Genomic DNA, 17,577 nt, shown 5'->3' with positions numbered 1-17,577 from the left:
TCATTGAGCAACCCATTACAATTCTCTAGTGCAACTTTCCTCCTCTTCTATAGTCTCTAGCCCACAACCTCAAGAAGAATTCCTGGAGGAATTGTCAAGTCAATCTAGGTGGAGGTGCTCCCTGAGTGTCTGGAACAATTTTGAGATGAAATGTCAATGGTTGATCCAAGTGGAGGTGCTGCCTAAATGTAACTTCTAGACTACTATGGCCGACAACCATGGAGAATCCAATCCAATTCAAACCCCTAATCATGTTTCCGTGTTTTTCTAACAAGCATTGATCTTTCGTTCAAGCTATTACAAGGACTTTAAACGCCACCACAATCTTCATAGTACACTTACAATGCATGTAAATACCCAAGATGAACTTCGAAAGTCTTGATTCTTAGTAAAACCTAGGTAGACGACTCAAAAGAAGGTTTGCACTTTTCAACTTATAATTCGTACTTCTAAGAATGAATTCTTAAAGCCTTTGTCCCAGGATCATTAGGTGTATGTCAAACATGCTGGTAAAAGTTAAGGTCCATCAAGGCTTACATTCCTTAAATCAATAAAACTGTTGGGCAAAAGGATTTGCTTTCACTGGTTAAAAGGTGCATTCTTTCAATTGTTAGAAACTATTACAATATTTTTGTTGCCTATATTTAGGTTATGTTACAGGTCCTGATCCTTAAGGAACCTAAAGTCTAGGCTTCTAAGGCTAGAAAATCTGGCTACACAATGTTACTCTTGCACAAACTAGTTTCAATGCACAGAACCCGTACATTTGATTCCACTTACTGGCACCTTAAAAATAAGATCAACAATCCAAAGCACTTTTGTGCCTGTGGACATTGAAGAATTTTTCACAGAACTGAAACCAAGCTATGGTCTCACGAATATCCGCTCTAGATTACAATTGCATCAGTTCGAATCACTTCGCAACCTCAAACAACCTCCTGTAATCTACAACGAAATCCCTCACCCACAAACTCCTGACCGAAAAGTGCAAGGAGCCAAGAAGGGTAAACACAATAGCCTTTCTTACTAGCATACCAGTCAAAGCATTCAAGTGGACCTTTTGACACTACCCATTTGTCTTCTTTCTCTTGGCTTAGACTCAGTTTCACCAACCTGCACAACCACATCTTGCAATCATGTAAGGCACATGTTTCAAACCGAACCTGAAAAGTTTTTCTAACTCAATTCAAGGTTCTAGAAATGGGACCTCTGTTAGTAAATTCTGAAGGACAATGGCAATATCACAGAAATCTGGCCGGTCTGAAGGCTCTGCTTGCCAGCACCTCTCAATCAGTGCAGACAGCTCTTTATGTGTTTCTTCAGGAACTTTTGGCCGTAAACCCTGGTACATATTGAAACAAATGACTTGACCCCATCCAAAAGATAACAATGTTGGCTGTTATTCATTATTAGTCACATGAATCAACTTATTTCATAGGCTTGATGCCAGTAAGGCAATCACACAATCGGAGTTGCAAGATTCTTTCACAAAGAAATCAAATTTGAATCAACTTATTTCACAGGCTTGATATAAGTAAGGCAAGCACACAATCGGAGTTGAGAGACTTTTTCACAAAGAAATCAAATTTGAATCAACTTATTTCACAGGCTTGATATCAGTAAAGCAAGAACACAATCACAGTTGAGAGATTCTTTCACAATAAAATTTGTATTTGAAGCTAACTAAGACGGGTGCTTGAACACGTTCACTAGAAACAGCTTTTTCTCTTCTGCTTTAGGAGATCTAGGAAATTACTTAGCAAAATTATGCCAACAGTGCAGGGTACATGGTGTACATACAAATGCTTCCCCTTGCTTTTGGGATCTATTTAAAGACCAAATACTTCTTATAATCAATCAAGGTTGGCAAATATAAGTTTTTCTTAAGAACTGGAAAGAAGGGATGGTCAAATCAACCTTTAAAAAAGCAGACGTGTGATAGATTGCAGAACGGTGGCCAATATTTGCTTATAAAATGGTAGCTAAAGGCTTTAAGGATATACTATTTGGTGTTATTCATCCTACTCCCCATGTTCTGTACCAGAGTACAAAATTTATTTAACAATTATGTTGGAATCGTGTACGCACAATAGACTAATCAGAAGGTACTAACTCCACAAATTATGGAAACAATGGGTGATGAAAACTCAAAAATATCATATTTTGGCAGTATGAAAAGTTATCTAGATTGCAATTACTTAATACCAACGAGTCTGATCAGAAGGTCATCATGCAAAGTATCGTATTTTGGGTTGTATGATGTAGATTCAGCTCAATAATACCTTGGAAGATCTGTTTTGCACTCTGATTACTGTATGCCATGCAAAGGATTTTGTACACCAACTTTTCCAAGATGACAAACTACTTGATGTAAGGAGATTTGAAGGGTTAGATGCTGCTCCATATTTACAAGTTGATTGATTATGTACACATAGCATTAACAATTGAACATGTAACATAACTGTTGAGCATAGGCATGGCATGCGTTTGGAAAAGAAAGCAGTTGCCCCTGTGCATCAACAACATGTTCAGTGTATTTGATACCTAGCTTGTGCAAATTTTAGGCTTTAATGGGTTCTCGAATACCTAATGGCTCATCAAAGATGACACTCCAATGAATACTCTCTTTACACATGCCCATGTGCCCTAGAGGAAAGGTGTGTGGCGGGGTTCTCAATAACCCTTCTAGCCAGTTTCTATGGATGCAGGCTAGCCCCATTTCAGCCTGATGTGAATACCTTGCCTACCGATTTAGTTTTGCACCATCTGCAATATGTTCCTAGAGTTGCAAGGGTACAGTTGTCGAGATAAAATGTCAAATAATGACAAGCAACTGCATCTTCTGATGGAAAAAGGCACAAATTACAATGCAGATTTCCTCAAAAGTCAAGCTAAATGGACTGCTCAATCCCCAACTTTACTTTAAGCAAATAAGCTGCCCCCCATCATGTACCCATAGAAGATTCTCGAGGCTCTTTTGTGCAAGGTGTTCGTTTAGCTGCTTGTGGGTTTTATAATGTACTGCTCACTAACAGTCAATCCAAACAGCTTTTGTTGGAGAAATCACCTTTGTTGTAGGGGACCCAATTTATTCATGTTTTCCCATGGTCTTATACTTTGCACTATAAGCATTTCACATCTGGCATCATTGAGGTGGTAGATTTTCCTGAAAACTTGTGAGAGCACTCTAAAGTAGTGCAAAAAGTTTGGGAAAGGTGGTGTGTCCACCCTATTAACATATTTGATGCTCCTGTATCGGAACTAGGTCCAAGAGAGTGGACAGACATGTGGATGGATAGGAATGGATGTGTTGGAACCAAAAAAGTGTCCACATGAAATGTACTACGTGTATCCATCTGCCTATAAATGAGGCACCAACTAATGCAATCCTATCAAGCTTTTCTATATCATGAATGGTCCTCTATGTCTCCGTCCAAAATTTCTGCATGGTATCTAGAGCAAGTTAAATCCATACACAATCTAGGTGTTGCAATGCTTTATCACCTCTATATCTTATTCACATCCTATCTCTCTCCATCTCATGCTTATCCATATGCTTCACCACATCATTTGAGCCTCAACCTGTGCATATTATTTAACTCCCACCACTAGAAGGTCATCACACACTAGACAAGCTACAATAGGGGATTCACAGTAGGTCAGAAATGAGGGAATGGCAACAAATTCCCATAGGTCAAAAGTGTAGAGGATGAGACAGCTTGGCATATTGCTACTTCTTTCCAACCTTGCAAGTTATCAGGCTACACCAAAATGCACGGAGACCTATTACGGAAGGCCAAACGGGGCTCCACCAACACCTCCCCAAGGGATCTCAAAACCAAAGGAAGAAGTCTCCAAAGATGTGCAAGAAAATTAACTACCTCCACCTAGATTGGGCATGCCTACCTAAGAATCTCCTAAAACTCAGCAATAGGCCTCCATGGGATCATATGCACTAGCTAACCATCCAAAAACAAAGGAATACATTGCATTATTCAAGAACACACATCTGGAGCATGAAAAAGGACCTCAAAAAACCCCTTTAGTCCATCATAAATCTCTTTTGCGAGAGGACCCTGCACTTGCCCAAGAACATCATCATGACCTGCATCATCACTCACAAGCCTGGACTATAGCCAAACGTGAATCCGAGCAATCAAAGTAGCCTTGCCCATAAATTCAAGGAAGCTTGCCCTCTCATGAAAGGCAACAATCTACTGTAAAACTAGGTCAGTTCCCATGACAGCAACCACATGATCCCCTTTCGGTAAAGAGCTCGCTTTACCCTCATTAGCATGAACATAATCAAACAAAAGATTGTTGGCAGTGGCAAGCATGAACTAGAAAGACTCATCAGCATGTGAGAAAGAAACACAAACACCTTGCTGAGGCAAATCCAAAGCACACAAAATCCGTTCATCAACCATCATCTTACGGCGTTTCCCCATCTCATACCCTTCCAACTGACCAGAATCCTCAGCCAAAGAGTCACCATCCGACTCAACCAATTCTTTCTCATCCCCATGCCCAATATGCTAGTCAAGAAAATCCACATCAATACCACTTGATGCCTACATATTAACCATGAAAAAAGGCCAACCTTTGTGAGTGCTGCTGGTACAGTCCTGAAGATGGGTCCTCTACAAGTCGTAGCAGGTCTGAAGGTTGCAGCTGAACTAGGGTTGCAAGCTCCAAGCCAAGCCGAGCACGCAGTCAACAGCAATTGGAGACTCCACGAACAAGGCAAGGGCACAAGGGCGCAAGGGACACCCTAAGGCAGGTTGGCAGGTGATCCAGAGGAACAGGCTGTTCCTGCACACCGCTCAGCAGACCACAGGCAGGCTGAAGAGGCAGCAGGCAACGTGGCAGGTCCCAGGCCCACACAAACTCAAGAACTGGTACGCAGATTAGGTGATGCAGAGGAACCGGCTGTTCCTGCATGCTGCTAAGCAAACCACAGGTGGGCTGAAGAGGCAGCGAGGCAGCGTGGCAGGTCCCAGGCCCACACGAACTCAAGAACTGGCACACAGATTAGGGGAACAGTGCCAAGCAACACAAACCCAATACAGTCGACATCCTGTGACTCTCTCTCTCTTTGTGAAGATAATTGAATTAAGTAGTAAATATTTACATCAGACCATCAGGTCAGCATAGAAATAACAGACATGAAGGAAAGTCTACGAAAACTCTAACACATAAAAGTCACACAAAAAGAACAACTGGTGTTGAGCGAACAATGTCCAGCCAGGGAGCAGCGACGTCAAAAAGAACCAAATCAGCAGAAAACATAGAAGAGATCTGCCACAACACTAAACCACAAATACGGGCCACATGACCACGAATGCCCGATACCGAATCAAAAATTAAGGCATTCCGGGTACGCCAAATATGCCACAAGGCTATCCATCTAAGGAAATGGAAAAGGCAGGTATAATCTAAGGGCAAAGATGTCATAGAAGTCATCTTTCCCATAATCCACGAACAAGCTGATAGCCGGTGTTGAGTCACAGAAAAGCACACATGGGAAACAAAACTCCAAATTTGTCTCGCAATAGGGCAGGAGACAAAGAGATGAAGCACTGTCTCATCACATGTAGTGCAAAATACACATCAACCAACTAAGATCTTGCGAGCACACAATACATCCCCAGTAGGAAGAGCCCCAATAAGCAGCCTCCACATGAACATTTTGCCATGATACGGAACCTTAGATTTCCAGAGCTAGATGAATCTATCCTGCCACTTCTTTTTGCTATCCGGAATATGCCATACTTTATTAGCCTTACTTGTGACCCATCTCTTGGCCTCCACCATCTGATAATATATCTGGTTAGCTGACCATTTCTCAAAATCATCAGGAATCACAAACATCCAATCATGCCAGGGAGACAAGGGATGTAATGCACACAAAGGATAGAACCTCAAAAGTCTACTTGTATGGCCAACCAAAGATCATGATATCCTCTAGGCACCTGAAAATGCTGACAAATACGCCAAAAAGAATAAAGACGGGCTTGCTTAGGAATGACACCATCAAGGACAGTCTGCAAACCCAAACGAACCATCCAATTGAACTTGTCTCACTGCAGATCTTTATCAGGCCAATCCAACAACCTGGAGGTAGCCAGTACTTCACCTTGCAGGGAATTCTCCTCCTTGTGAAAATCAAGAGGGTGCCAAACTGCAAAACTTAGCATTGCCTGCCAAGATGCGATTATATGAGAGGGAAGAAAGGAGCGGGAGACCTTAATAGATCTTGTGGAGTTAAGCACATGCCACCAAGAAGCATGAATAACCGTGCTACCATGAGAAATGCCAATCCTTTCAATAAAAAATTTTGCAATATCTGTCTAGGGATGACTCTCTACACAGTGTGCCTGCAAAAGAGCTAATCTCAAAGCAATCATATGAAAATTAACATCCAAAAGAGCAGCTCCCCCCATCCTTTTAGGTGTAGTCACATGCTACCATGAAATCCACACCTGGCCCAAGCAATTTCCTTTCTTTTTCCATAACATGAATCGGATAAGCTAAACCAATTCCAAAAGAGACTTCTTGGTCCAAGGAAGCAATGGCAAGAAAAACGAAATCATGCTAATCATAATGCATTGTGCAACTTTTAAGTCTCACATGGAGAGGCCAACCTTGAGATTTCCAATACATAAACCGATCATGAATACGGGATGACATCCAATCCAACAAGACACAGGGAGCTACATCCACACCAATAGGATAAACCAAGTGTCTGGTTATATTTCCCTTAGGAATCACAATACCATGACAACCCAAAGCTTACAAATCATTTTCTGTACAAGAAAGCAGTGTAGATTTATGAGCATTAAGGTGAAGTCCCGATGCCATAGCAAAAAGATTCCACGCAACCATTGCCCGATTAACATTCGAGTGATCAGCTTTAAGGAACATAAAGGCATAATCTGCCAAAGATTGACCCACAATTTGTGTCCCACTAGGAAGAGACAAACCAACAATCTCACCTTGATCGGCCAACTTATCCAACAATGAAAGCATCGAGTGAGTGACTAAAGTAAACAACAAAGGATTGAGAGATCAGCCTTGTCGAAGAGACCAAGATAAGGCAATTTCATCAATGATCCCTCCATTAAGTGCAATAGGAGCCACTGCCCTTGACTAATAGTATCCACGAGAGAAACCATACGTGGCCCAAAAACCATTGTGAACATTAGCTGTCTCAAAAAAGACCAGCTTATATGATCAAATGCCTTTTCAATATCAAGCTCAACCATAACCTACTGGTCTAAAGCTTTTGCATAGCCAATCCCCACTTGAACATTCAAAATATTGTGCATTATATTTCGGCCCTTGATAAAACGGTATTGACGTGGATGAACCAAATGCAGAAATACTTTCTGCAATCTGTTGGCAATGATTTCAGAGAAGATTTTGTATAAAGAACCCATAACAAAGATGGGTCTCCATTGTTTCAAAGAGGTTGGAGAAGGAAACTTAGGCAATAACCGAATGACTACAATCTTCCAGTCTGAAGGCATGAAACCAGAATTCCACACTTGCTAACAGAGGCAAGTCAACGGATCCTTAAGCTGTTCAACATGGGCTGAAAACAACCCATTAGGAAAGCCCATCCCAACCATGGCTTTTCCTTCAAGGCAAATGCATTCTAGCTGAACCTGGTTACTAACCAAATCACAAATGTATCTACGGGCAGAGTGAATAGCATCAAAAAGAATCTCTTGGGGGCCCAACAATGATTTATAAAAATCGGCATACATTTGAATGATGGATGCAAGATCTGTCACCATAATACCTTGGTCATTCTTCAAACACACAATATTTTCCCAAGCGTATTTCTAATGCAATCGAACAAAGAATTGATGAGATTGATAGTTATTGTTGTGTAAAGCTTCTGCTCTAGACAACAATTTGTATTTTAGCATATTCCTCTTCTTGTAGGGATTGAACTCTGCCTTTCAACCATTCAATGCATGTAAGCAAGTCATCAATGGTATCCCCCAACTGACACAGAGACAACAAATGGGCCAACAAAGATTGTGCATGCTACAATTCAGCGCATAAAGAGGAAGCATGCTAAATACCATACTGTTGAGATAACCCACACCCATTATCCCTAAAAACAGCCCAAGCTTCCATCCCTTCAGATAGAACCGTGGAGCGAAACGAATCAATTAATTGCTGAATACATTCCAAAAACTAATTTTACAACATAAAGGATTGATTGAAACGAAGAGGCAAGAGAGCTTTATAGGCATGAACAGGTATGTGTGTCATTTCCAAGATCAAAGGGTAGTGATCAAACAAGACATGTTGTCGTTCCACCCACATATCAATGACTGCAGGAAGGAAAGAATCACTCTGACAAATATAGATTCTGTCCAATCTGGCCCATGTGTTTGGATGCTTAAGAGAACAATAAGTATATCCTAACTGAGAGGGATGCATCCAAGGCCACATGTCCTATTTCAAAGACATAGCTACTAGAGTGTCCCAAGCCTGTCACTCAGGACCATCCATAACCGAGTGCTGTGAAGTTGTCTAATCCACAGATATACAGGCATTAAAATCACCTATAACTAAGCCTTGACGAGCCATGGCAAGGCAATGTAAGTCATCCCAAAGCTGACAACGTTCACAAGCAGCAAAAGAGCATACACACCCACTAGCCATAAAACCTCTCCCTCGTATAGAATTTCCAAAATCATAAATCTGCCTCAATGGTCCACAAAAACCAAAGATGGTTGCAATGAAGATTTGACACCAACAGAACACCAAATTTATGTGGAACACGACCACTAAAAAAGATTGAATAATCCCTATATACATAAGATGATCTTGCCAAAGCATGTTGTTTATGCTCCACAGCACAAAATACATCCCAATTACCAGCTAACACCACTTTCCACGACTAATACTACTTACTACCCGAAGAAATACCTTTCACATTCCATAAAGAAATTCTCATGATTGAGCACAAAAAAGAAAGCTACTAAACCACCACTTTCCCTTTTCCTTTTACATCAACTGCTTTGGCTACCTGTAATCTCTCCATCTCACTTCGGATCACATCTACCAGATCTGCCCTTTGCAAACTAGCAATCAAGGCACGAGAAGGAAGTTACTCTTGCTAGGAACATAAAATATCCCGAGGAGGCACCAGCCTCCCACGCGATTCAAAGCGCAAAGCAAAATCAAAAACCCTTTTTTCATCATTACGAGGCAAACTCGAGCTCGGGGGGTTCACTATATACATATTCTCTATGTAACGTGCATTCATGGCCTATCTATAAATATCCTAATCTATGAATTTTTCTTGAATAAAACACAACCCTTTTCTTTTCAATCTATAAGTAACCCCTTTATATGACACCCTTCTGTATGTAAAAAATATATAAAAATGGTGTTTTAAAAACCCCTTATTTTGAACTCACATTATATATACATATATTCATGAGTGACCCCCCCCCGAGGACTCAAGAAACCCTAGGTGACAAACCCCGAAACATTCCATGGGAGTGCCGGGTGGCGACGCCTAGAATCATTTCTTGATGGACCTCTAAAACGTGCTTGGACAGCCGATAGGCGGGCATGTTACAGGTTTCAAGGTAATGAGTCATTAGGCCACTGATTGGGTCACTTTAGTTTGAAATTTTGGCTCCCTCCACTTTCCCATGAATCTCTCACCTACCTCCATAGCTACCCACCTTTAGTGGAGGACTTGAATCTCTCTCTCTATGCCGGACAATCGGCTCAAGATCAACTTCTGGCTGTTGAACCATATGCTGGGAATGATGGTCTTGCATGTCTATATTAGGATCCATAGAACGTTGCAATACCTCATGGTTTCTATCACATTCTGAAATGAAATGTCCCAATTGGCCGCATCTAAAACAATGTCCAACAAATGTACCCCATTTCAGCTCATAAACCAGAGTTTGCAAACCTGGAACCTGAAAATGAACTTTAGTCAAGCGAGGTTTTTCTTTATCCCAAAGCATACAGGCCATGTTCCTATTACAGGAGGCCAACCAAGGCTTCACCAACACCTCACCAAGAGGTCTCAAGACCAAAGGTAGAAGTCTCCAAAGATGTGCAGGAAAATCAACCACCTCGACCCAAATTGTACATGCGTGCCTAAGTACCTCCTGCAACTCCGCCATAGGCCTCCATGGAACTAGATGTACTAAGTGACCATCCATGAACAGAGCGCGCACTTCCTAGGAATGGAAAAGGACCTCAAAAAAAACCCTTGGTCCATCATAAATCTCTTCCACAAGAGGGGTATGCACTTGCCTTGAAGCATCATCCTGACATACCTTGTAAGATCAATTCGTAAAGACAGAGAGAAAACCATGAAACTACTTCTCAGCATGAGTGATTCTTCTCCTCCCAACCACGCCTAGATCCGTGCTGGCCCTCTCACTCGGATTCCTTTGCCAGCCGTCAACTTCCTAGAGTCCTACTATTCCTGGACTCTCTAGGCTCCCCTTAACCCCGTTCGGGCGCCCAAGAGCCCGGACGGTCATTCTCGTGCATGTTCCCCTAGATTTACCTTAATGTGACATTAAATGTCACTTTTAATGTCACATTCCATATTTATGACCTTAATGTGACATTAAATATCACATTTAATGTCACATTTCCTTCCCCTTAAGAATCGGTTTCGTCCTCGAAAACGATACTTGGAAGGTCTAACTGTAAATCGGGAAACCTTTTCTTTAAAGTACTTACTCGCTCCCATGTTGAGCTTTCTTCTGGACAATCTTTCCACTTAACCAAATATTCTTGATAAATAGTATTCCTCGTTCGTCTATTACGAACATTTAATATTTTTTCTGGTTCATGTGGATTAGATTGGTCATAGAATAACTCCTCAATATCATCATTTAAGATTAGATTATCCAAATCACCCAGCTTTTTCCTTAATTTACTTACATGAAAAACTGGATGTATTTTTACTACCAGTAGGTAGTTGGAGCTTGTAAGCCAATTTTTCCACCCTTTTAAGTATTATGAAAGGACCACAATACCTTGGTGCAAGCTTTGGACAGTGTCCCTTTTTCATAGTTTTAGTTTGTTCAGGCACCTTAAGATAGACCAATTCTCCTTCTTCAAAGGAGATGTCTCTTCGGTGAGGATCTGCATATGCTCTAGCTCGATTTTGAGCTTTTTTAATATTTTCTTGAGTAAATTTTAACATACTATTCATATCCTCCAAAAAATCTTTAGCTGCCTGAACCCTTTCCTTATGCAGTCCTACTGCAAAAGGAGCTCTAGGCTGAAATCCATACATTAACATAAATGGACTATATCCAGTGGAAGAGTGCTTGGCACTGTTATATGCAAACTCTGCTATCGGCAAATACTCTTCCCAATTAGTTTGCCTTTTACTTACGTATGCCCTAAGCATATCTTCAAGAATTTGGTTAACCCTTTCAGTTTGCCCATCTGTTTGCGGGTGATCCGCCGTACTCATGCTAAGTTTAGTATCCAATTTCCTAAATACCGCACGCCAAAAATGGCTATCAAATTTTCTATCCCGATCAGAAACTATATTTGCCGGAAGGCCATACAATCGGTATATGTTCTCTACGAACAATCTAGCCAATTCTGGTGTTTTAACATCACTTGAAGTTGGAATGAACCTAGCCATTTTGGTTAACCTATCCACAATCACCCACACAGAGTCGTGCCCCCTCAGTGTTCTAGGTAGAGCAACAATAAAGTCCATGGAGATACTCTCCCATTTTCCCGAAGGAATTTCTAATGGATGGAGAAGTCCTCCCATTTTTAATCTTTCAGCTTTATTAACCTGGCATTTATTACATTTGACCACATAGTTAAGGACGTCCTTATTCATTCCAGGCCAATAGAACTGCCTTTTAATAAGACTATAAGTCTAATTAACTCCTGGATGTTCCGCACTAGGGGTATCATGACACTCAAAGAGTATCTGGCGCCTTATTTCTGTATCTTTCGGGACACATACCCTACCTTTGTAGAGTAAATAACCATTATCAATGGTAAAATTCTTCCACTTAAATCCAGTTTGAGCAACCCCTGATGCTCCATTTTCTTGTTGAACATCCTCAGATATTCCTTCCTCAATAGAAGCACTTTCATTTGGATCCCCATTTTTTATTGCTTCCCATATGTTGGAATATGCCGGATCAACCTGGCATTTCCCTTTTAAAGATTCAAGCAAATCGGAAGTGAACTGAGTAAAACTCAATTCATTAATGATGGGCATTCTGCTGAGTGCATCAGCTACTATATTATACTTTCCTTTTCTATATCTGATCTCATAGTCGAACTCTTAGAGGAGTTCGGCCCATCTGGCTTTACGCCCGTGTAAATCTGGTTGATCATTAAGCCACTTAATGCTTTCATGATCCAATAAAATCAAAAGTTTGGCACCATACAAATAGTGCCTCCATTTCTTCATTGCATGTACTATTGCATACAGCTCCCTCTCATAAACAGAATAATTCTGTTTTGCACGATCTAATTTCTAGCTTTCAAAAGCAACTGGTCGACCTTCTTGTAATAAGACCGCACCTATTGCCTTATCACTGGCATCAGCTTCAACCACAAATGGTTTGTTGGGATCCACTATTAATAGTACTGGAGCTGTAGCAATAGCCACCTTAAGTTTTTGAAAACTTTCATTTTGGTCTGTTCCCCAATTAAAAGTTTACCCTTTCCCTTTAAATTGGTATGTCATTGGAACAGCTATTTTGGCATAATCTCGAATGAATCTACGATAAAATCCAGATAAACCTAGGAAGATCTGCAGCTCTTCGAGGTTCCTTGGAGGTGGCCATTCCATAATTGCCCTTACTTTTTCTGGATCCATGTTGATTCCCTCTTTCGAGATAATATGCCCTAGATATTTGACCTCTTGTGCAAAGAATTCACATTTAGTTTTCTTCGCATAAAGGGAATGTGTTCTTAACAGTTGGAATACTAATTGTAAGTGTTCCAAATGTTCTTCTCTTGATTTACTAAAGATCAAGATATCATCCAAAAAGACTACTACAAAATGTCCTAGATAGGGCCATAAAACACTATTCATCAGCTTCATAAAGGTAGCTGGTGCATTAGTGAGGCCAAAAGGCATCACCAAAAAATCATAATGCTCGTATCTAGTACGAAATGCCGTCTTGGAAACATCTTGTGCCTTAATTCTTATTTGGTGATAGCCTGATCTTAAGTCTATCTTTGTGAAGAATTTTGCCTCTTGCAATTGATCAAAAAGATCTTCCATTCTAGGCATAGGAAATTTATTCTTCACCGTTATTTTATTAAGTGCTCTATAGTCAACACAAAGTCGCATAGAACCATCTTTTTTCTTTACCAATAAAATTGGTGAAGCCCAAGGTGAATTACTAGGTTGAATAAACCCTTTATCCAGGTAATCCTTAATTTGTCTTTCAACTTCTTGATGCTGTGTTTCACTTAACCTATACGGTGGTTTTGAAATTGGGTGTGTATCCTTATTTATATCAATTGGGTGATTTATATCACCCCTATCTGGTGGAAGGCCACTTGGTAAATCAGAAGGAAACACATCTTTAAAATCATTTAACAAACTATTCAATTCATTATTAACATTCAACTCACAAACATAAGAAAATTGTTGCTTTATATTACAGAAAGTAAAAGTATTATGTACAGGAAGAGACCATAGCATATATACCTCACAAACTTCCTTCTTTATCAGCTTCTGAACTTCAGTAGAACACAGCAAAGGATTATCAGATACTTCATGTTCACCTTGAATGACAAAAGTCTTACCATCCCTTTCAAATTCCAGTGTATTATGGTGATAGCTACGTTTTAAGGATGGTTCCAATCCCCATAGCCACTCCCTCCCTAGAGCAATATCAGCTCTTTCCATGTTCATTATTTGGAAATCAAGCTTATCTTTATATCCTTGAATCTCAATTTCCAAATTGGATACCATTGTATCCCATATTTTATTGTCTTGGCCTTGCATCATACGAACAACATATTGATGCTCACTGTTTTGTTGGGGAAGTTTCAATTTTTTGACAAGTGCATAATTTATAAAATTATGTGTGGCAGAGTCATCAATCATGACTCTAACCCGTTTTCCAGCTATCAATCCATGTACTCTAAGTAAATCATGTGGCCCAAAAGTAGGCTGCCACATAGAGGTTGACATACAACACTTATGTTGTACATTCATGTACAAGACCTCTAAAGATTTATACTTTTCATGGCCCTTTAATTCTAAGGTCTGCACTACATGGATTTGTTTTTCTTTTCCCTTGCCCTTGTCCTTATCCTTTCCTTTGTCTTCCCCCTTTTTCTTTTGAGGGCAATTCCAAGCAGCATGGTTAGGGGATAGGCAATTAAAACACAACTTTTCTTTTTTGGCCTTATCAAAGTCATCAGGACTTAACTTTGGCCTCATATATGGTTTCTTTTCAAAAGGTTGTTTTTTACCCTTGAAAAATGGCATTTTTCTTTTAAATTTGCCCACAAATTTTGAGGTTTCCAATTCCTTAGACTTAGGCTCCGTATCAGTGAGACTAGTGAGTGTACCTGGACGCGTACTATCTTCATAAATTAATGCAAATTTAATTGCCTCTTCCAGCGTCTTAGGTAAACTCCGTTTTACTTTCTTTTTATAGGCTTTATCCAGTCCCCTAATGAATCCTCTTGTTTTTTGGAATTCATCTATTCCTTCCAGTTTGAGGATTATCTCACGATATTCCTCCATATATGTCAGCAGGGGTCTTTCCTTTTGTCTGACATAATCCCAATCTTCCCAATTTCTTTCCATTTCATTCTCAGGAAGAAATTCTTTCAAAAAGACGGATTCAAATTGAGCCCAAGTTTCAGGTATTTTATTCGCCTCCTTTAAAGTTCGCCACCACTTATATGCTTTGGGTCCCAAAGTTAAACTAGCCTCCAGTGCTTGGAGATGTGGTGGGGTATTTTTTAATTTATGTAAATCTTCCCATTTTTGGAGGAAATTAAAGATTGTGTCTTTATTCCTATCTTTTTCCTCCCCGTAAAATTGAGGTGGTTTCATATCCTTTCAAACTGGATTATCCCTCAATTTATGGTAAGTTTGGGGTTCCTTAGGATCTCGCATAGTCACATCTAAATCTTTCGATGAAGATGGGACATCTGAGATTTCTATCTTATTTTTATCTCTTTCCAACAATAAAGTTAATTGAGATTTTATTTCAGTAAGTGTTTGAGTTAAAAATTCCATTTGAAATCCCTGAGTTTGTACACGAGCAGTAAGATCATCGAATTGCTCTCGCGTAGCAAAAAATTCTTCCCATTGTTCTTCTTGTATGTCTGGTTCATGGGGATCTACCATAGGTTGATCCCCGGAACTAGAACTTTCCATTACCCTTTCTTTCCCTTTTTCTGCCATTAATACACTGGAATTGGAAAGCAAAAATAAGAAATTTGCATACAAGTAAAGTACTTCCCTGATTTTTAATGGCAGGCAGTGGCTGTTGATTCGGAAAGAAACTCGAAGAGTAAGAAACAGATTGTATCTTCCCGGATTAGAACAGTGAAGTAATCATGTTGGAAATCCAATTTCCTGACTTCAGTCGTATATGACATTCTTCTGTCCCTCTCACAGCAGTCGCAGTCATGTCCATCTCAGGAACAGTCGCAGTTACCCGTCAACAACAGTCGTGACAGAGTCACGTTTTCTCATGACCCCACGTCTGATCCTGGCGACTCCACGCCTGGTCTGGTCCCACGCCTGGTCTGGTCCTCGCGACCCCACGCTTTATCTTTTCTCTGCCCGTAACGTAACGTGTCACATTAATGTGACGTGGCACGTCTCTTCTCTTTCTGTTCACGGCCCGTCGCATTTTCACGGCGCCTGGCACGTTTCACTTTTTCTTTTCCTTCACGGCCTTGCGAGACGTTGGCGACCTGGCGGGCAACTGATTATCTGACGAACATCTGATGATTTCTGATAGACGACGGATCTGATCGTTGAGCCATAGGCTCTGATACCAATGTAAGATCGATTCGTAAAGATAGAGAGAAAACCATGAAACTACTTCTGAGCACGAGTGATTCTTCTCCTCCCAACCACGCCTAGATCCGTGCTGGCCCTCTCACTCGGATTCCTTTGCCAACCATCAACTTCCTAGAGTCCTACTATTCCTGGACTCTCTAGGCTCTCCTTAACCCCGTTCGGGCGCCCAAGAGCCCGGACGGTCATTCTCATGCATGTTCCCCTAGATTTACCTTAATGTGACATTAAATGTCACTTTTAATGTCACATTCCATATTTATGACCTTAATGTGACATTAAATATCACATTAATGTCACATACCTCCACACTGACAAGCATAGACTGCAACCAAGCACAAATTATAGTGATCAAAGGAGTCCTTCCTATAAAGTAAAAGATGGCTGCCCTCTCATGAAAGGCAGCAATCTGCTATAGGACCACATCAGTTCCCATAACAGTGACCACATGTTCCCCTTCTAGTAAAGAAGTCGCTTTACCCTCGTTGGAATGAGCATATTCCGACATAAGATTAGTGGCAATGGCGAGCATAAACAGAAGAGACTCATCAATCTGAGAACATGAAGCACGAACATTTTGCCAAGGCAAATTCAGGGCACACAAGGCTGGTTCATCAACCGACATCTTGCGACATTTACCCATCTCATCCCCATTCATTAACTGCCCAAAATCTTCAGCTGACAAACCACCATCTGATTCTGCCAAATCTTTATCATCCCCGTTCCCAATATGCTGGTCTAGAAAGGCAATCGATACCATTAGACGACTGGAAATTTGCCATATCCAAGCTTTATGCTTATTACACACTTTATTCCAACCCTGACTATCTGTCACAGATCAGAATTGTATCTGTCACCTTCTACAAGCCGTTGTACTTCAGGTCCTCTGCGCAAATCTATACTCTGCTACACAGTTTGTTCCAGCCTTCACACAATCTCTCTCACTCACTCTCAATCTTACCTGAGAGTAGAACAGGACGAACAGGATGTCATAAGCTGAATCTACGCAGGTCAAAAGGGAAACCATGATCAGCAGTCTGATGAACTCCCAGCCAGCCAACAGTCGCAGGTACACAAGCAAGCTCCCTGTGCCTCAGATGCAGGTATTCAATGCTTCTTCCTCAGACGTAAAGCAGGGCGCCACACAAACATCAGGTCACAAGGCAGGACTGTTCGCCGACAACTGATTGCAGGTGTGTTGGGGCAGGGCTCGAGCAAGGCAGAAACGGACCCTGCGCAGGACAGATGGTGGAGCTCAGGCAGTGCGGGAGGCAGATTTGCACACCCACTGGACAGGGAAAGCACAAGCGCCGGCAGGGGATCGCGTCTACAGTTCCGCCATCATTCCAGTCTCTTTCTTTTCGTAAAATCATTCCACTCTCTCTCTCTCTCTCTCTCTCTCTCTCTCTCTCTTCTTGAATCTTTAAAGGCTCACTCTCATTTGAGGTGTACACACACATATGTAAAGAGAGAGAGAGGATGCTAGGGGAGAAAACACACACCTTGTGAATCCGACATGCTGC

At 41.0% G+C, this 17,577-nt stretch overlaps 1 protein-coding gene across 3 annotated transcripts in view; it reads right to left on the bottom strand.

Moving 5' to 3' along the window:
• Window positions 1-513: 513 nt before the first annotated feature.
• LOC148010001 (serine/threonine-protein kinase STY46-like) overlaps window positions 514-17,577 on the bottom strand; it is a 120,018-nt gene continuing 102,954 nt past the window's right edge. For 2 of the 3 annotated variants that reach the window (XM_087672706.1, XM_087672707.1), the window contains 2 exons: window positions 1,208-1,342; window positions 514-1,113 (listed from right to left, as the gene is read on the bottom strand). In XM_087672706.1, coding sequence (XP_087528832.1) covers window positions 1,048-1,113; window positions 1,208-1,342 — 201 coding nt within the window. In that variant the 3' untranslated portion in view covers window positions 514-1,047. The remainder of the gene's footprint in view (window positions 1,114-1,207; window positions 1,343-17,577) is intronic. The other variant, XM_087672705.1, reaches the window with a different exon arrangement.

Source organism: Lygodium microphyllum, chromosome 30 (assembly GCF_053477565.2).
Source record: "Lygodium microphyllum isolate KBCC chromosome 30, Lygodium_microphyllum_v1.1.10, whole genome shotgun sequence".
Taxonomy (NCBI): Eukaryota; Viridiplantae; Streptophyta; class Polypodiopsida; order Schizaeales; family Lygodiaceae; genus Lygodium; species Lygodium microphyllum.
This window is presented reverse-complemented; position numbering and strand designations above follow the sequence as displayed.